This window comes from Molossus molossus, unplaced genomic scaffold, assembly GCF_014108415.1.
Source record: "Molossus molossus isolate mMolMol1 unplaced genomic scaffold, mMolMol1.p scaffold_m16_p_2, whole genome shotgun sequence".
Classification (NCBI taxonomy): Eukaryota; Metazoa; Chordata; class Mammalia; order Chiroptera; family Molossidae; genus Molossus; species Molossus molossus.
The window spans coordinates 104,894,987-104,915,330 of NW_023425355.1; the positions used below are offsets into that span (position 1 = coordinate 104,894,987).

Consider the following 20,344-nt stretch of genomic DNA (forward strand, 5'->3'; position numbering starts at 1 on the left):
GGGCAATTAGCTAGCACAGATGACTACTCCAATGACCAGATGAATTTAGGACTTGCCTGGGGATATTCAGTTCTCACACTTGGATGCTGCTATAAAGACAGGCCAATGAACTGTACACCTGGACTTTCTGGCTCCTCCCACCACTTTTGGGAATGTATGAAACACTGCACTTCAAAGTATGGTATCTGGCTTCTGAAACAGCTGCCCCAGGGGCTGGATGATGCAGTCTAGAAGTGTGGGGGAGTTAATATCTATTGGGTACATTTTGACCATTAAGAAAAGGAACTGGGAGTGAGCCAGGCAAATCACCCCCCTCCTCCCTCTCATGCACTGTTCTGTGCATGGTTTCTCTGTATTGTTTGTTTGGAGATGTTTTATGTGGCCCAAGGGGTGTTTCATTGGGAACCTGGCCTAAAACAATAGACATTCAAACACCTGAAGATAGTGGTTGGTGTTGACTGTGGAGGATACAGGTCTGGGCAGAGTAAAATTGACCCAATAAAAAATGTAAAATATAAGCAATGGGAATAGAGGGAAGGAATAGAAGAACCAGTGGTAGAATAGCTTAAGGGTGATGTTTTTGGAGAAAAATGAAGTTCAGATGATTTTTCCAATGAACTGCTCATCTCTGTAAATATATATACTTCCTTTACCTCCACCAGACTCCACTATGAAATATTTAATGAATTGTCCTTTTATAACCATTGCCTTGTGAAATGGATTTTCTTTTGGAGAATAAAGCAGATTGAGTCCTGTGCCAGAATTGGTGCAAGGGACCCTATAGAACAGAGCCTGGGGAAGCAGGAGGTCTCAGAGGACACAAGCTTGCCATGTGAAGATGCTCAGGCTGGCCTTTTGAAGGATTAGATCACAAGAAGCAGAGACTGATCTAGCTGAGGCCCTAACTAACCTGCCCGCTGACTGCAGTTGTATGAGTGATCCCAGACAAGACCAGCAAAACTGCCTGGCCCCACCCAAATAGCTGATCCACAGAACACCGAGAAAATAAAATGTTTGTTGTTATAAGCAAAAAACTAAAAAACAGAAACAAAAAACAAACAAATGCCCTCACAAAAATCCAAAAACCAAAAAACAACCTATTGCCCCAAACCCCCAAAACTAAGGAACGTGCACATAGCCATGTTGCAAAATATTATATATAATAATTGATAGGTTTCTTACATACCAACACTAACCATTTAGAGAAAATACATATCTAAAAATAGAAGATTGGAGCAAGATGGCAGATATAGCCTCTATGTCCACCTCCCATCCCACCCAAAATCCCATTGATTTGGGAGGAAAAGTATCTTAAAGGATAATTTTTTAACAGTGCAGGAAAATAGGAAAAGGTGCTGGTGGGTTACTAGAAATACTGAGACACTCGTGGGAGACAGAAAAGTGGAATCAATTGATAGATAAGTCCAAGGAGACAAAGCTGCAGCTCAAATCACCAAAGGCAAGAACTGTTCTTTGTAATGGTCTTAAAAAAAAAACTCCAGCCCTGGCCGGTTTGGCTCAGCGGTTAGAGCGTCGGCCTGCGGTCCGGAGAGACCCGGGTTCGGTTCCCGCTAAGGGCACGTACTTCGGTTGCAGTTTGTCCCCGGCCCTGGTTGGTCGTGCGGGTAGCAGCCACTCGATGTGTCTCTTCACGTCGATGTTTCTCTCTCTCTCTCTCCCTTCCTCTCTCTCCCTCCCACTCTATCTGTACAAAAAATGGAAAAATATCCTCGGGTGATGATAAAAAAAAAAACAAAAAAACAAACAAAAACAAAACAAAACAAAACCTCCAAACTCAAAATGAAAAAGAAAAAAGAACAGGGATGGGCCTTAGGTAACTTAATTTAAAAGTTCATTTGTAGATTCTTCTCTAGGACCTCATCAATTGGCTGGAAGCAGCCACTTTAACCTCTACAATGAAACTCCAAGAATTATTCTTTAAAGAAATTGAACAATCAATCTACTCAACCTTCTGTATAATGCCCATGATCATGTAATAGGCCACAAATATAATCTTGAGAACTGCCCCCCAAATGTAAAAAAATATAAGGGACATTTTCTAAACATAGTATAATCAAACTAAAACAACTTTTTATACTAGAACTTCTATAAAACACCCTAAGACTATTTGAAGATGGCTGCTAGCGCAAACTTGTCTAGCTCCCCAGTAATCCACTGAAATGACAGAAAAAATTCATAAAGTACAGATGTTCTTTGAGTTATGATAGTGCTATGCCCCAATAAGCCCATCATAAGTTGTAAATACTGTAAGTCGAAAATGCATTTAATACTGAACATTATAGCTTAGTCTAGCCTACCTCAAACCTGCTCAGAACACTTAAATAGCATCCAGTTGGGGGAAAATCATCTAACATAAAACCTATTTATAATAAAGTTTTGACGACCTCATGTAATTTATGCAAAAACACAAAACACAATATCCAAAACAGCACTGAAAACACAGTACACTGTAGAGTATTCATTGTTGACCCTCACGATGGGTGGCTGAAGAAGCTGTGGCACAGTCACTGTCCAGCATCATGAGAGAGCATTGTATCAAATATTACTAGCCTGGGAAAAGATCAAAATTCAAAATTTGAACTACAGTTTCTAGTAAATGTGTCTTGCTTTTGCACTATCTTAACGTAACAAGAAAAATAAGTAAGTTGAGCCCTGGCCAGTTTGGCTCAGTGGTTAGAGCGTCGGCCTGCAGTCCAGAGAGACCCGGGTTCGGTTCCTGCTAAGGGCACGTACCTCGGTTGCAGTTTGTCCCCGGCTCTGGTTGGGTCATGTGGGTGGCAGCCACTCTATGTGTCCCTTTCACGTCAATGTCCCCCCCCCCCCCATCCGAACAAAAAATTGAAAAAAATGTCCTCGGGTGAGGGTAAAAAAAAAAAGTATGTTGAACCATCATTAGTTGGGACCATCTATACTGGGAAGCAAGTAAGGGTGACATCTAGGACCAGAAATTGTGAATAATTCCTAAAAAAAACAAAAGAAAGCAGTTCAGATGAGATTTACAGGGGTTAAGGGAGCCAGAAGCTGAAACAAGCAGGAGGAATCAACCAAGAAAGTAAGAGCATATCCAGATAAACTCACAACAGGATAAATGGATAGAAAGAGCAAGAACTACCCTCAGAAATAAAGGGGTAGTTGGCCCTACAGCACTCTTCTTACACCAGCAGATGGCACTCTAATAACCTTTAATGACTGAATTTCCTACCTAGTACCTGGGAAGGGCCCCTAGGATAGGTGTGGGTAAAGCTAAGAAAGGAGCATATCACGGTCTAAGGTACCTTCAGCCAGCCACAGTAATAGTGAAGGAGAGAAACACATTTGTAGAGAGGGGACTACTTTAGCCTATCTGTTCCCTGGTTAATCAACCCAATAAAAAGAGGATGGATGGTCAACCCTGGCCGATTTGGCTCAGCGGTTAGAGCATCGGTTAGCGCGTCGGCCTGCGGTCCAGAGAGATCGGGGTTCAGTTCCCACTAAGGGTGCATACTTTGGTTGCAGTTTGTCCCCAGCCCTGGTTGGTCATGTGGGTGGCAGCCACTCGATGTGTGCCTTTCATGTTGATGTTTCTCTCTCTCTCTCCCTCCCACTCTATCTGAACAAAAAATGGAAAAATGTTCTCCGGTGAGGATAAAAAAAGGGGAGGGATGGTCAGCATGTCCTACCCGCTTATAGAGTGTCTGGACCTGGTCCCCTAGAGTGATTCATGCATTTTATGAATATAATATTCAGATAAAACTGTAAAACACATAAAAAATTTTGGCCTATTTCACTAATTCAAGAACTGTGCTCCCACAAGCACATGTGTTTCCCTAAGGAATAATAAATCTTTTTATTTTATTTTTTTAAAACTTATCTTTATTGTTGAATGTATTACAGATATTCTTCATTTTCCCCGCATTGACCCCTCCCCACTCCTGCCCTCCTCCTGCCTTTCCCCACACTGTTGTCTGTGTCCATTGGTTATGTATATATGCATATAAGTTCTTTGGTTTATTTCTTCCCACCCCCCAACCCCCTTCCCTTTGAGGTTTGTCAGTCTAGCAACCAATTTGTACTTCTTAATCCTTTCACCTTTTTCACTCATTCCCCAACCCCCACCCATCTGGCAACCAACGAAATGGTCTCTGTATCTATGAGAATGTTTCTGTTCTGCCTGTTCATTCTGTTTGTAGATTCCACTGTCGACAGATATGTATTTGTTACCATTTTGTTTGTTCATATGTTTTATCTTTTTCTTCAAGAAGACCCTTCAACATTTCATGTAATAATGGTTTGGTGGTGATGAACTCCTTTAGCTTTTCCTTGTCTGGGAAACTCTTTATGTGGCCATCAATTCTAAATGACAGCTTTGCAGGATAGAGTAATCTTGGTTGTAGGTTCTTGCTTTTCATCACTCTGAATATTTCTTGCCACTCCCTTCTGGCCTGCAAAGTTTCTTTTGAGAAATCAGCTGACAGTCTCATGGGAGCTCACTTTTAGGCAACGAACTTCTTTTCTCTTGCTGCTTTTTAGATTCTTTCTTTGTCTGTAACCTTTTGCACTTTGATGATGATGTATCTCGGTGTGGGCCTCTTGGGGTTCATCTTGTTTGGGACTCTCTGTGCTTCCTGGACTTGTATATCTGTTTCCTTCATCAAGTTAGGGAAGTTTTCTGCCATTATTGTTTCAAATAGGTTTTCGATTTCTTGTTCTCTCTCTTCTCCTTCTGGCACGCCCAAGATGCGAATGTTGGCACACTTGAAGTTGTCCCAGAGGCTCCTTACACTATCCTCATTTTTTTGGCTTCTTTTTTCTTTTTGCTGTTCTGATTGGGTGTTTTTTGCTTCCTCATATTCCAAATTGATGGTTTGCTTCTTGGCTTTACCTACTCTACTATTGAATCTGTGGAAATTATTTTTTATTTCAGTTAGTGCCTCCTTCATTTCTGACTGCATCCTTCATTTCTGACTGGTTCTTTTTTTAAGCTCTTGAGGCCCTCACTAAGTTCACTGAGGTTCTCACTAAGTTCATTGAGCATCCCTATAATCAGTGTTTTGAACTCAGCATCTGTTAGGTTGCTTATCTCCATTTCGCTTAGTTCTTTTCCTGGAGTTTTGTTCTATTCTTTCATTTTGGACCTGTTTCTTTGTCTCCTCATTATGGCTGCCTCCCTGTGTTTGTTTCTATGTTTTACTTAACCAGAGATATGGGGCTAGCTGAGACCAGATGCTGCTTGTTTGAAAGAATTTAGGAAAACCCGAAGCAGGATCCAAGACAGGCCAATCCTATGGTAAAGCAACTGGCAACAGTTTGGGTGGGCCTGAAAGTTGGGTAGGGCGGGGCCTCAGGCAATCACCAGGGCGGGGCAAACAGTGTGAGCCAGGTTGCTGGAGTCCCAGATATGGCAGCTGTCTGCCGCCCCAGGGAAGGGCTCACCAAAGGAACAAAGGCCTCTGACAGCACATCTGTTCAGGAGAAAGCCCCCTCTTCAGCACTCACTCCAATGTCAAACAGCTCAGTTCTTTATTGTATGTCTCTGGCGCCCCTCAAGCTGCTTCCCCTCTGAGCTTAGAGGTACCAAATGCGGGTAAGTCTGTGCACGGGCCCTTTGGCTCAGCAGTTAGAGCGTTGGCCTGTGGGCCAGAGGACCTGGGTTTGGTTCCTGCTGGGGGCATGTACCTCGGCAGTTTGTCCCTGGCCCTGGTTGGTCATGCGGGTGGCAGCCACTCGATATGTCCCTTTTACATCGATGTTTCTCTCTCTCTCTTCCTCTCTCTCCCTCCCACTCTGAATAAAAAAATGGAAAAATGTCCTCCAGTGAGGATAAAATAAAAAAAAAGAAGCTGCCTGGGGCTCCAGCCGCCTCAGTCTCCCTGAGCCTCAGTTCCCGCTGGTTTTTCCAGCCAGAAGTTATGGGGACTTCTCTTCCTGGTACTGGAACCCTGAGCGGGATGCCTGGTGTGAGACAGGGACCCCTCAGTCCTCAGGGAGGAGATTCCCAGCCAAGGAATCCTGATTTTTATCCACCACACATGGGTGTGGGACCAGCCCATGTGCCTCCTACCAGTTTCGATGTGGCTTCTTCTTTAATTTTGTAGTTGAAGGACTTCCATTCAGCTTGATTTCAGGTGGCTTTGAATGATGGTTGTTCTGTAGTTTAGTTGTAACTTTGGTGTGGTTGTGGGAGGACACGATACCGCGTTTACCTACGCCGCCATCTTGACCGGAAGTCAAGGAATAATAAATCTGAATAGAGCCAACAGAATGAACTGAACTGGATTAAATCCAGATGATATTATGGAGCCAGTGTAGTTTTCTCATTGTCTCTCAGTCTCCTTTCTTTCTCTATCCCCCATCCAGTACCTTCCTGATTTCTAAAGTGTAGTGTTCCTTCAAAAGTCGAAAAGTTATGATGACCATGGTTCTCATATGTGGTTGGTTGGCTGACTTTCAGTGTGAATGCCATACACCCCTAGCAGTGCCCCTCAAGCACTCTGTCTCTAATGGAGAATCATAAGATCTGTCTTCTTTAACAGTTCATTCAGGTGTGAATGAGGTAATAGGGGCTGGGCACTTCTCTGAGCCTCAGTTCCCCACCACCCTCATAGGTTTTTGTGAGAACTAGAAACAATAACAACAGAAACTAAATCTAACAAAAATGTACAAACTGCAGATGCAATAAATAATTAAACTTTAGAAAAAACACACACAAAAAAATCCCCTTAAAAATGGAGACATAGCCCAGGTTCTTGGATAGAAAGACTTGACAGTGTAAAAATGTCATCCCCCAAATTGATCTATAAATCCAATGTAATTCTAGTTAGAATCCCAATAGAGTTGTTTTAAAATCATGAAGCTTGACCAGCAGATTAAAAAATGTACCTGATGAGTGGATAAAAAAGCTTTGGGACATTTACTCGGCTATAAAAAAGAAGAAAATCTTTCCTTTTGCAACAGCACTGATAGATCTGGGGAGTATTACGCTAAGTGAAATAAGACATTCAGAGAAAGACAAGTACCATATGATTTTACTTATATGTGGAATCTAATTAACAAAATAAACTAACAAACAAAATAGAAACAGACTAATAGATAAGGAACAGACTGACAGCTGATGGGGGGGGGCTTGGGAGGGTTGGGTGGAAAAAAAGCCCTCACAGACACAGACCACAGCATGGTGCTTATCAGAGGGGAAGGGGCTGGGAGGAGGTAGAAGAGAATATAGGGGAGTAAAGGGTGATGGAAGGAGACTTGACTTGGGGGGGGGGGGTGAACATACAATACAATATACAGATGATGTATTATAGGATTGTACACCTGAAACCTATATAATTTTATTAACCAATGTCTCCCCAATAAATACAAAAAAGACTCTGTCTCCAAATGCAGTCACATTCTCAGGTATGGAGTTAGGACTCCAATATAAAAAAGCAAACTTATAGACACAGAAACAGTATGGTGATTGCCAGAGGGAAAGGGGGAGAGGGGAGGTAGAAGAGGGTAAAGGGGGATAAATGGTGATGGAAGGAGACTTGACTTGGGATGGTGAACACACAATACAATATACAGATAATATATTATAGAATTGTATACCTGAAACTATGTACTTTTATTAACCAATGTCACCCCAATAAAGTCAATAAAATAAAATGTAACTGGATGTGCAAAGGGCCTAGGAAAGACAAAGTGAGAGGAGTTTCTTTCCGGATAACTAGTCAATTGTGAAGCTGTGCTCCCTGATATAGGGTCATGCTGGGGCAGGAGAGAAAGCAGAGAAACAGACATACACACAGGAACCCTTTACATATCGCTGAGGTGGGCCTCAGGGCAGTGGGGACAAAAGGGCCCATGCACCGTCAACTTTCTCCTTTAAGATGACTATAGGAACCCAGTCTCTCACTCTGTCTGCCTTTACTAAAGAGCTCTGCACACAGTCAAGGCTTCATAAGTGCCTTGTGATAAATGGACTGACTTAGAAACTGTATCATCCTTCTTCTTGCCTATCCTCACTGAAAGATCTTCTGTCTGATGCTTAAAATCTCTCCATTTAAGTACTGTTCCTTTAGCCAGTGTTTTCAACTTTGGCACCACTGACATTGTGGGTCAAATAATTCTTTGAGGTGGGTGTTGTCTTGTGCATTGTAAGATGTTTAGCAGCATCCTTTACCTCTACCCACCAGATGCCAGTAACCTCCCCCACCTCAAGGCATGACAACCAAAAATATCTCCAGATATTGTTGAATTTTGCCTGGTGGGTAAAATCCATACCCCTTTCTTCCATTGAGAACCAATGGATTGGCAGTTCCCCCACACCACATTCTCATGTATGATGCCATATCTTCCTTGTGGATGATTTTATTTTATTTTTTATTGCCCTTGTGGCTGATTTTAGAATGTTCACAAATAACCTAACTCTCTCTTCTCCCAGAAGACTGCACAGTCTTGACATTGTGGTCAAATGTGGCCGTATGATGACCTGGTTAATACTTAACAACATTCTCCTTTCTTTCTTCCAGGCCACCTGTGTGGCTGCTCTGTGTCCCTGGGTCCTGGCATGAGGGTGTTGATAATGTGGAGAAGAGTCCCCATTCAACTGAGATGGACAAGAAGCATGAGTGAGAAATAAATTGTGATTGTCATTTCAGCATAACCCAGTTGGCTTCGAGCCCATATCCTTCACCACCAGGATAATAAACCCTGGTGTGAAATAATAAAAAATACATATGCTGGCCTCTTTCCCCAGTTTCTGGCACAGAGCACCTAAAACACTTGTAATTTCCTAAGTGACAAGAGCACTAGGAGCATCATTTGTTCTAATGAGGCAGCTCTGGGTGGCTTGTGGATGGCTCCTGGATGAGAACTGTTTACAAAAAAGACCAAGCCATGATTAGAAACTTAGAACTTTCAGCTTCACCCTCCATTTTCCAGAGAAGGGAGAGGGGCTGGAAGTGGAGTTAATGATGGATCATGCCTACATGATGAAGCCTAGATGAAATCCCAATAAGTTTGGGGTTCGGACTGCTTCTGGGCTGGTGAACACATCCATGGGTTGAGAGTGATAAAATCCAACTCCACGGGGACAGAAGCTCCTGTGCTTGGACCTTTCCAGAATATCCCTTATGTATCTCTTCATCTGGCTGTTCATCTGCACCCTTTATCACATTCTTTACTATATCATGACCCACTGACCATAAGCAAGCATTTTCTTGAATTCTGTGAGCTGTTCTAGCAAATGACTGAACTCAAGGAGGGGTCATGGGAACCTTAGATTTATAGCCAGTTGTTCAAAAGTACAGATGACAACTTGAGACATGCAACTGGCATCTGGGGTGGGAGGAGCAGTCTTGTAGGACTGAGTCCTTAACCTGTGGCACCTGAGCTAATCGGTTAATGTCAGGATTGAATTGAATTGTGGGACACACAGTTGGTGCTGTAGATAATAGCTTGGTGTGAGAAAAAAACCAGAATGTTCTGAGTGTTGTAGTAGTGTTAGAATAAAGGAGAAAAAAAGGAGTGTTTTTCCCAGACACCTGGGATACCTCCCCATATACCACGCCTCTGGTCAGTTTTGGCCAGGGGAGTAAGAAGTCTCCAGGTCACCATTTACAAGAACTTCTGCCTCAGATAAAAATCATGAGGCTTGGCCTCCAGTCAAGATGGCGGCATAGGTAAATGCGGTATCGCGTCCTCCCACAACCACATCAAAGTTACAACTACAGAACAACCATCATTCAAAACCACCGGAAATCAACCTGAATGGAAGTCCTACAACTACAGAATTAAAGAAGCAGCCACATCAAGACTGGCAGGAGGGGTGGAGGCTGACGGGCTGGTCCCACACCCACGTATGGCGCATAAAAATCAGGAGGATACCTCGGCTGGGAAGGTCCTCTCTGAGGACTGAGGGGTCCCCATCCCACACCAGGTGCCCTGCTCAGAGTTCCAGTGCCAGGAAGAGAAGTACCCATAACTTCTGGCTGGAAAAACCAGCGGGAACTGAGGTTCAGGGAGGCTGAGGTGGATGGAGCCTCAGGCAGCTCCTCTTCAAGGGCCCGCACACGGATTTATCAGACTCTCTCCCTCTAAGCTTAAAGGGGAGGCAGCTCGAGGGGCCCAGAGACATACAGGGAAGAACTGAGCTGTTTGGCATTGGAGCAAGGGCTGGAGAGGGGGCTTTCTCCAGGACAAACATGCTCTCAGATGCCTTTGTTCCTTTGGTGAGCCCTTCCCTGGGGCGGCAGACAGCTGCCATATCTGGGACTCCAGCAACCTGGCTCATACTGGTTGCCCTGCCCTGGTGATTCCCTGAGGCCCCGCCCTACCCAACTTTCAGGCCCACCCAAGCTGTTGCCAGTTGCTTTACCATAGGATTGGCCTGTCTTGGATCCTGCTTCGGGTTTTCCTAAATTCTTTCAAACAAGCAGCATCTGGTCTCAGCTAGCCCCATATCTCTGGTTAAGTAAAACATAGAAACAAACACAAGGAGGCAGCCATAATGAGGAGACAAAGAAACAGGTCCAAAATGAAAGAACAGAAAAATCTCCAGGAAAAGAACTAAGCGAAATGGAGATAAGCAACCTAACAGATGCTGAGTTCAAAACACTGATTATAGGGATGCTCAATGAACTTAGTGAGAACCTCAGTGAACTTAGTGAGGGCTTCAAGAGAATAAAAAAGAACCAGTCAGAAATGAAGGATGCAGTCAGAAATGAAGGAGGCACTAACTGAAATAAAAAATAATTTCCACAGATTCAATAGTAGAGTAGGTAAAGCCAAGAAGCAAACCATCAATTTGGAATATGAGGAAGCAAAAAACACCCAATCAGAACAGCAAAAAGAAAAAAGAAGCCAAAAAAATGAGGATAGTGTAAGGAGCCTCTGGGACAACTTCAAGTGTGCCAACATTCACATCTTGGGCGTGCCAGAAGGAGAAGAGAGAGAACAAGAAATCGAAAACCTATTTGAAACAATAATGGCAGAAAACTTCCCTAACTTGATGAAGGAAACAGATATACAAGTCCAGGAAGCACAGAGAGTCCCAAACAAGATAAACCCCAAGAGGCCCACACCAAACACATCATCATCAAAATGCAAAAGGTTCAAGACAAAGAGAGAATCTTAAAAGAAGCAAGAGAAAAGCAGTTAGTTACGTACAAGGGAGTTCCCATAAGACTTTCAGCTGATTTCTCAAAAGAAACTTTGCAGGCCAGAAGGGAGTGGCAAGAAATATTCAGAGTGATGAAGAGCAAGAACCTACAACCAAGATTACTCTATCCTGCAAAGCTGTCATTTAGAATTGATGGCCACATAAAGAGTTTCCCTGACAAGGAAAAGCTAAAGGAGTTCATCACCACCAAACCATTATTATATGAAATGTTGAAGGGTCTTCTTGAAGAAAAAGATAAAACATATGAACAAACAAAATGGCAACAAATACATATCTGTCGACAGTAGAATCTACAAACAGAATGAACAGGCAGAACAGAAACATTCTCATAGATACAGAGAACATTTCGTTGGTTGCCAGATGGGAGGGGGTTGGGGAATGAGTGAAAAAGGTGAAAGGATTAAGAAGTACAAATTGGTTGCTAGACTGACAAACCTCAAAGAGAAGAGGGTTGGGGGGTTGGGAAGAAATAAACCAAAGAACTTATATGCATATCCAATGGACACAGACAACAGTGTGGGAAAAGGCAGGAGGGGGGCGGGAGTGGGGAGGAGAGGGTCAATGGGGGGAAAATGAGGAACATCTGTAATACATTCAACAATAAAGATAAAAAACTTTTTTTATTAAAAATAAAAATCATGAGGCTTCCTTGAACCTTCTCTACAGAACTCAGGCCAGGGGTCACCTGGTGGACACACAGTGGGACTGTGAAGAAGGGCTTTCCTAGCTGCAGGTTTTGATTTATGAATAGGCCAATAAAATGGTGTATTTAACCTGAGCAGAACTTCATGTCTGTAATGAATTACAGTGGAGTAACACAGCACAGCATACAACAAAATAGAACATCTCAGAATGTATCACATGTACAAGGAGCACAGTTTCGTGAAGCATTTGTTCTAGAGTCATTGCAAAATGTGTTGTTATTGTGGGCCTTGGTGAATAAAGCTCAGAAGTCTCCTCTTGTGATGCATTTACTGTTGTTTCTCACACATCACTGCATTTCCCAATTCTCTACTAGAAATAAGGATTAGCTATAGATCCAGTCAAAAAATGATCAAAAGACAAACAAAACAGACAGGAAGGTTTAAACATCATTTAGGACCCTCACCAGAAGGGCACCTGCATCCACACTGGGCCCCAGGCTTGGGGAAAGAAGGCTAATTGGGGGTGTGCTCGAGGCCATGTACAGGCTGATTTCTGGAGCTGTGCAAAACCATAGTCACCCTGCATCTGAAAATCTTTATGTGTTCATGGAGGAGTGGGAGTAGGGAAGATGATCTACCCATGGAGCGAATATTTCCTGTTGTGACTGCAAAGTGTTTTCAAGTTGTCCTTTCCTGCACCTGTCTCCTTTGCTGGGTATCCAGTCAGTAGATACCATCTTCCCCAGGAGAAGAAACATGAAATCTTTCATGATTGATTTAGGGGATACTCTTCTGTATATACATGAAAAATGATGTATGCCATGACTATAAGCAGAATATTAATTTTTTTGAGAAGTGGTAGAAGAGCTTATTTGGGTGAAATTACATTCCTCAGTTTTTATTTTTTTATCTTTATTGTTGTATTACAGATGTTCCCCCTTCCTCTCCCATTGATCCCATCCTCCCCACTCCCAGTTGCAGAACTACATTAGAGTAAAAGACAATTTGTTTCTGCTGAGGCACAGGTAGAAGAGCATCCTCACTGACCTGGACAGCACTCCCCTCTCAGTGCTGTGCCACGCAGTGTGCTTCTAGTTCTGGGTGACCTCAGTGCCTGGAGGAGTTGACTCCTCACACTCTCATTCCTGGCACCCCCTCTCTTCGGTGGCTGTGATAGTCCACACTGGGCCCGGGTCTCCCTTGCCTCTATGCCAGCCCCTCTTCCACACACTCTGTGCATCTGTGTCCTCCTCTGCCTATACTATAACCAGGACCTTGCCTCTCCATCTCTGCAACCGCCCCAACTGGAGTTTGGAAAAGTGATCCCACATCTTCTACCCTGAGATCTGGGGTACAACCCAGAGCACCTGTGTCTCCTCCCATACACTCCACAATGGACTAATCCACTCCCTGACCCTGAAGATCTGACAGAGTAAAGGCAAGGTGTCCAGCCAACGCAGAAACCTGTTTCAGGATTGTTGTATATAGAGTCCATCAGGTAAAAACCGGAAATATCCCCCAGTAGAATGTCAAGTTCACATAGGCAAGGACATCTCTGTCTTGTTCCCTGATGTCTCTTCAGCACCAGGGACAGTGTTCAGTACCCAGTACAGGACTATTAGGTGTTTCTTGAATGAATGAAACCTTTGACACAGGAATTCCACTTCTAAGTATGTGTGCAAATGAACCACTCACATATATGCACAAGGTGTTTGCAGAAGGACAGAGACAAACACCAGGGAAACAACCTGTAAGTGTTTATTAACTGGCAGTGACTGATGTAGGGTAAATGAATAATGGGGGCTTGCAACACGGAACAGTGGATGAACAAGAAACAGAATAAAAAGGACATGCCCACTACACTCTGTTAGTGTAGAGAGCAGGTGGGAGATGTTCATCATCACACTTCTAGTGTGTGTGTACAAACAGAGGGAAAAACATCTAGAATTTAACTCCCAGAATCCCCCTTTGTGGTCACATCTGGGCAGGGGGAGGGTAGTACTCTTCTGTGCTGAGATAACTGACAATGCTTGTTCCCTGAGGTAAGTGCATGAAAACATAGACAGAAACTTGTATTAGGTATAGGTGTTGCTCATCAAGGAAACTCTAGCATCTAACAGAATATTTGGCACATATTAGGAAACATAATGCTGAACTTTTCACTGTTGTGAATTCTGTCATTCAAGTGCTGTGCACTTGATGGCCAGGAGTTCACATCTTTGTCTATGCTCCTGAAGGGTTGCCAGGTTCTGCTTATTATCACGAGCACTTGTCACATTCCTAAGGTGGAGGCAAGAAAGAGAAGGAAAATAAGTGTCAGTGAGCTGCCATTCCTGATCCATTGATACCTATCCCCTCATCCTGACCTGCAGGACCATGAGCACTCCCGAGTGTGCCCTACCTCATGATGTACGTGCTCCTGCCACTGCTCCTCAAAGCTCATCTCCTGCTTATATTACAGGGACTCTCACCTGTTCTGTGAGTTCCTAGGCTAGAGGAACATATGGCCTATAGTTTGGGAGCAGACCAAGGCCTGGGAATCCAGGGCATTCTGGGTTGGGACAATCCCACGCTACATAGAGCAGGGAGTCGAAAGAGCAAGGGACACTTCATTACTTAGTTGCAATGCTGCACTCCAAAGGTCTCAGCGACAGAAATGATTGGGGGAATGAGCGACCATTTGAGATACCAGTACTAAAATGAAAGTGTGTTTTGCATGGAGGCAGCACTGGAATGAAGGTTGCTTACAGAGACTGTCTTCCTCAAGGTCACTGACATCTTCATACTACAGAAGTCACTCATTTTCCTAGAGTGTTGGTGCAGACATTAGTCTCCCCCATGACAGGTGCTGTTATAGGGAAGCGTTTGTTAATGGGTTTCGGTGGATTAGGGGGTGTTGGGACCAGTTTTGTCAGATAAGAAGATGCCTCCTCCCTCAAAGTGCCCATGAGCCTTCTATATGCATTGATGTTCACATCTTCTGGCTCAAAGAGGCTGAGATGTTACACCTGCACATATACTCACCAAATGCTAGTTCGAGTTTTAGGTCTGGACCCTCCCACTGTCAGGGTTAGATTTCCAACCTCCTTACTTAACAGACATTCATTTAGACCTTCTTTCTTTTCGCATATATTGTTAAGGGCATATTTGTGTGTCAGATCTCAGCTAAGGGTCAGATATACACCCTGAGTAAGATAATGTTCCCAGATAATCACAGATGGAATTACATGAGCACTTTTCATGTTGTCCACCTAGATTTCACTTAATGTCTTCAAACATTGTAACAACTGCGATTATTTATTTCCATTTTATTGACTAGGACTCTAGAGGTCAGAAAATTTGGATGAGTTACCCCAAACAACAGGGTGTTTGTGCGGATGACATTCATTCTATGACTATGGAAGTCACAATATCAGGTCTGAGTTGGAGATGATCTACTTCCTAAGTCCTTCCTGGACCCAGGCCTATCCAGGATCCAACCCCCACTCCAGGGGAGCCAGAGGAGTTGTTCCCAGATGGTTTCCCCTTACCTGATGACTTCTGGATCTGCTGACCAGAGGCTCTCGCATTTCCTGAGGGGCACAGCTGTTTCTGAGCCAGCTCTGAGTCACGGGTTACTGGTAGTAACTTCAAATCATTTTCTCCCTTTGCGATATTCTTGGCCATCACCTTTTGAATATAAAGTTCACACACACACACACACACACACAAACAGTATTGTTGGCTTTTCTCTAGTGCTTTAGACTTAGTGTAGTATCTTAGCTCACGTTCAGTGCCATAACTAATGTTCTTCAGAACTCTGGGAGATCATAACATGACCAGTACTTCAATTATGATGAACCTGGGAGGTTAGAAGGAAAAGGAATGGCTTAAATGAGGGTGGTTAGAGGACTAGAACACTCATCTTCACCCTATTTCCAGACGGACTCTGGCAAACAGCAGAAGTGTCCATGTAAGTGGGAATGTGGTACATAGAAGATTTGTGGAACAATAGCGTTCTAAGGATCCATGAGGTCTGTGAAAGCAATGAAGGGCTTCTATCAAATACAGGTGAAGGCATACATGAGAGTAGGCACCTGTGGAAGAGTTAATGTAAAAGTATAGAGGGAGAAAGCACAGCTGGAAAATGGTGTGGGGAGGTGAATACAGGGAAGGGGAATGAAATAAGCGGTACACAGAAATTCAGGTAGACAGCCAAGAAAGCTGTGCCAGAGTGACATACTGTCCTAACCTGGCCCCATTATGTTTCGTGAAATTAGGGAGGTGGTTCCCACATCAACTTGGCTCCTGTCAGAGCATGCTGTGTCATGACCACTCTTACCATATTCATTTCCATGGAGAGATACAGGCTCTGTGATCCTTCACATTTGGGAGATACTCACCTTCGGGTGTTTTCTCAGTTGCTTATTGGAAGCCTCCTGAAGATTTTCATCTAAAAAGAAGGTGATCAAGCAGAATAGTCCATTGTTGGTAAAATTTCTCAAACTCTAGAGAGACTCCCGAAGTATCAGGGAATTCTGCAGCAGACCTTATGAATCCACTCACCATCAAGGGGTTATATTGGGACTGGCTTCTGAATTATCTTTACTATTGCTTGTATGTTTATTCATAGGATTAATTCATCTTTCTTTCTGGTGGTTTAGAAACTTGAACTAAACTTCATTATTGCTTCATCCTATTCCATGACATATTTCTTACCTTTATCCCCAAAGTATTAAATTAGTTTGTTGGGAACTTGAACTGTGTCCACTTAAACATGTGTGGCAACTAGAAATCATTGTTGACTTAAAATGGGTGAATTTTATAGTCTGTTGTTTATACCTCAGTGAAGTTAAAGTGTGTGATGAGGCAGGGATGGTTTAGTACAGCAGTTCTGGAAGGTGTCCAGGATAAAGCCATTCCTCGAATGTCAAAATCTTTGCATTGGATTTTCAGCACCCTGACACTGACTTTGGGAGCTTGTGGAATATGGCCTGTGGAGCTAGGGTCATAGGTCTGTTGGAGACAGTTGAGTACTCTGACCCTATCTTCTTGTAATTATACTGTCAGAAGAGGATAGCAAGTGAACACATCTGTCTCCTTTATAGTGAGTAAACACACTGCTCCCGCGCACAGAGATTTCTTGAATCTGTGGCTTCTTTTACCCCATGTAGCCCCTGCTCACTGTCAACTAGGAAAGCTCAGTGCGAGTGTGGCATTGTGCTCTCAAACCTTCTCCCAAAGTCAATATATAGAATCAAGTTTAGTTAGCAATGAGAAGACCATTCTGTTTGGTAAAGCTCAGGAAAATACGTGAATGTCATTACAAAATAACAGAATCTATTTCTGTCTTAAGATGTTTACCTTAAGCTACCTATGTGTTATTCTAAAAGTGACTCTGAATGTTTTCAGAGGATTTGGACTCTAATCAAACTTATTTTTAAGTTTTTATCTGGTTTGTGAAGGTGTTCAACAAGAACAATAAAGCCATTAAATAAAGAAATGTTTCAACCTCCAGAAAATTATGGAGGACATTCGGAGAAATATGTGCACATCTCCCTCTGGATCTAGTCAGATCTGAATATTATTGGACTTCTGCTTCAGATCGCTCTGAGATCGTTTACTCAAAATATAACAAAACACTCTGCACAAGTCACAGCTGACTCCATCCTTGCAGCCCTCACTGATCTCTGCCGTCCCTCCTTCTCCTCTTTTCCACTCCTGAATTTATTGAGCTTAATTTTCATTCAGATTTTGAAACATTTACCATTGATTAATTATCTGCAAAACATATATTGTTATTTTATATGTTTTAGGATTCTATATGAATGGCTACTGAGTGCACTTAAGCTTCTGCATGCAACTTTCTTTACACAGCAGTGATCCGTTTAGGAAAGAAATGCCTGAGAATCTTTCCTGAGCAGATGGACTCCAAAAGAGTAGAGCTTTAGGAGAACTTTCTGAGCCCTTCCTCTCACTCACCCTGATTTTCGGTGTTTTGATCTTCATCTGAATCATCATCAGGAGATTTTGTGTTCCAATTCTTAGGACGCATGAAACCTGAAAGGATGGGGATGTAACCTTGGAGAAGCCAAATATTTGTTCCTTAAGAGACAACCTGAAAGGAGGGTGGATGCTTGGATGCCGCAGGGACAGTAAAGGTCACCATCTGGGGATATCTGAACTAAGGCCAGAAGGAGTAAACCGTGCAGGATCCAGGTGTGAGCATCCTGTGGGCAATGCTGCACCTCAGCCCTGTTCAGAATACTCTAGAGCAGAAGGTTCGGAAGCTGTCCCAGGATTTCTCCCCGCACAAAAGGAAAATGGGACACTTGCTGCAGCCTAAGACACAGCCAGAGCATGTACAGCGAAAGTGGGATGGCCTTGTGTTCCCAGGCCTGTCTGGACCCAGAACCTCCTGTTACCTAGACGAATCATGGTGTCATACTTTCTCTTCATACACACATAGGTTTTTTTCTCTGAGTTTTTCAGTGCTGCCCAGTCTTCCACTGAGGCATTTTTGCAAATATCCTTGAATGCCTAGAAAAAAGGAAGAATAAATCCTGGAGCGTTTGAGGTAAAAACATTTGATTTTTGACTTGTCCTCTTTCTCCCCTGTTGAACCTCAGTGTTGAACCTGTAAACTGGACCTAACAATTCTTCTTGGGTGGTGTCACAGCTAACTGAGAGAACAAGCATGACATTCCTTAGCCTCTCCCCTGGCACGCAGCAGATGCTTCATGCTGGTGGTGGGCTCTTCTCTCACCTTCCAGAATGGACTGAGAGTCACCAAATGCAGTGCAAGGTCACAGACCTTGTTGTCTCCAGGGATGCTAGGAGACTTCTGAGTGAGGGTCAGAAGCTCCCAAGGTTGTGGATCTCTCCACTGATACTGTGCTGTCTGTCCTCACTACCTCTGACCAGAAATGTAGTCAACTTACCCTGTGCCCTGGTCACTTCTCACTCCCTCTCCCAATCTCCTCACCTTGTACTTCTCCCCTGAACTCTGGAACTCCTCCATGGGGTTGTTTTCCAAGGAGCTGCCTCTGTAACGGCTCTTGGAGTGGTGTGATCGTGAACGGACACAAACTGTGTCTCTCAGGTTGCAAAGTTAAAGGTCCTGTGCGGAAGAAGCCCTGAGACAAGGTAAAACTCAGTGTCACCTCAATTAAGATTCTGCTTTTGCTACAATGAGGTATCACCTGACACCTGCTGATTTACCATCAATAAATCAACAAAGAACAAGTGTTGGAGAGGATGTGAAGTGATGGAACCCTAGTGCACAGCTGGTGGGAATGCACACTGGTGCAGCCACTGTGGAAAGCAGTATGGATTTTCCTGAAAAAACAAAATATGAATCTTCCATTTCACCCAGCGATCCTACTTCTGGGAATATAGCCTAAGAATCTCCAAACAACAATCAAAAATAATATATGCACCCCTATGTTCATAGCAGCGTTATTTACAATAGCCAAGATGTGGAAACAGCCCAAGTGTCCATCGGTAGATGAGTAGATAAAAAAGCTGTGGTACATTTATGCAATGTAATACTATGCAGCTGTAAATAAAAAGGAACTCTTACCCTTTGTAACAGCATGAATGGACCTGGAGATTATTATGCTAAGTGAAATAAGCCAGTCAGGGAAAGATAAATATCACCTGATGTCACTTATATGTGGAATCTAAGGACCAAATAAAGTGACAAAAAAAAAAATAGATCCACAGACATGGAACAGACTGACAGATGTCAGAAGGATGGTGAGAAGGAGGGTGGGAAGAGGGTAACCAAAGAACTTATATACATATAAGTATAGCCCATAGACCCAGACAATAGACAGATGAAGGCCTGAGAGGGTGCGAGATAGGTGGAAGGGGGCAAATTGGGGAAAATGGGGATTATCTGTATTACTCTCAACAATAAAATAAATTTTAAAAATCACACTGACAGAAATCAGAGAGGATGGAGATGGGGGGACTGAAAGAGATTAGTCAAAAAACATATATGCATAGCACATGGACATAAAAACAATGCGGTAAAGGCATGGGGGCATAGGAGCTTGATGGCGGGGCCATAAGGGAATGGAAATGAGGGACATCTATAATAGTGCTAATAATCAAAGAAATATTCTGCTTTTCTCCATCCTTAGCTTATTTGTCCCTGAGAGAGGACATGGGGGTAGTCAGAAGAGGAAAGGGGCTGGAGGTCTCTGAAAGAGGTATTGATTAGGGAGACTGGTTTTCTGTAGGCATGGTCAAAGGAGCTTTGAGCCTTTGAGGGGGTTTGGTTACTGTTGTTAGTAGTTTGCCTGGAGTTTGGCTTATCATGAAGGAATGGTATAAAGATCTTTGTCAGGGAAGTAGTAAAATGAGGGTGCTGTCATTGAGGGGGTGTTTTGAATCAAAAAGGTGGAGGGTGGATAAGTTCCATAAATCACATGGTTTGCATATCAAGACAGAGGGATGTGGGTTTTTTTTTGTTGTTGTTGTTGATAATAAATGAAGATTGCTAATTTGTGTGGATTTGGAGGCTAATTCTAGGTCTTTTGGATATTTTTAG

At 43.2% G+C, this 20,344-nt stretch overlaps 1 protein-coding gene across 1 annotated transcript; it reads right to left on the reverse strand.

Moving 5' to 3' along the window:
* Positions 1-14,962: 14,962 nt before the first annotated feature.
* LOC118635444 (putative protein SSX10) lies at positions 14,963-18,808 on the reverse strand. Its single transcript, XM_036270125.1, has 4 exons — positions 18,773-18,808; positions 18,213-18,327; positions 15,339-15,410; positions 14,963-14,973 (listed from the first exon to the last, which is right to left on the reverse strand). The coding sequence occupies exons 1-4, from the start codon at positions 18,806-18,808 to the stop codon at positions 14,963-14,965; spliced, it is 234 nt and encodes a 77-aa protein (XP_036126018.1).
* Positions 18,809-20,344: the final 1,536 nt, after the last annotated feature.

Coding starts and splice junctions, on each gene's coding strand:
- LOC118635444 (XM_036270125.1), bottom strand. CDS start 18,808: ATGGAGGAGTTCCAGAGTTCAGGGGAGAAGTACAAG. Junction 18,328..18,772: donor GTTCAGGGGAGAAGTACAAG/GTGAGGAGATTG, acceptor CCTTTTTTCTAG/GCATTCAAGGATATTTGCAA. Junction 15,411..18,212: donor TGACACCATGATTCGTCTAG/GTAACAGGAGGT, acceptor CCCGTGACTCAG/AGCTGGCTCAGAAACAGCTG.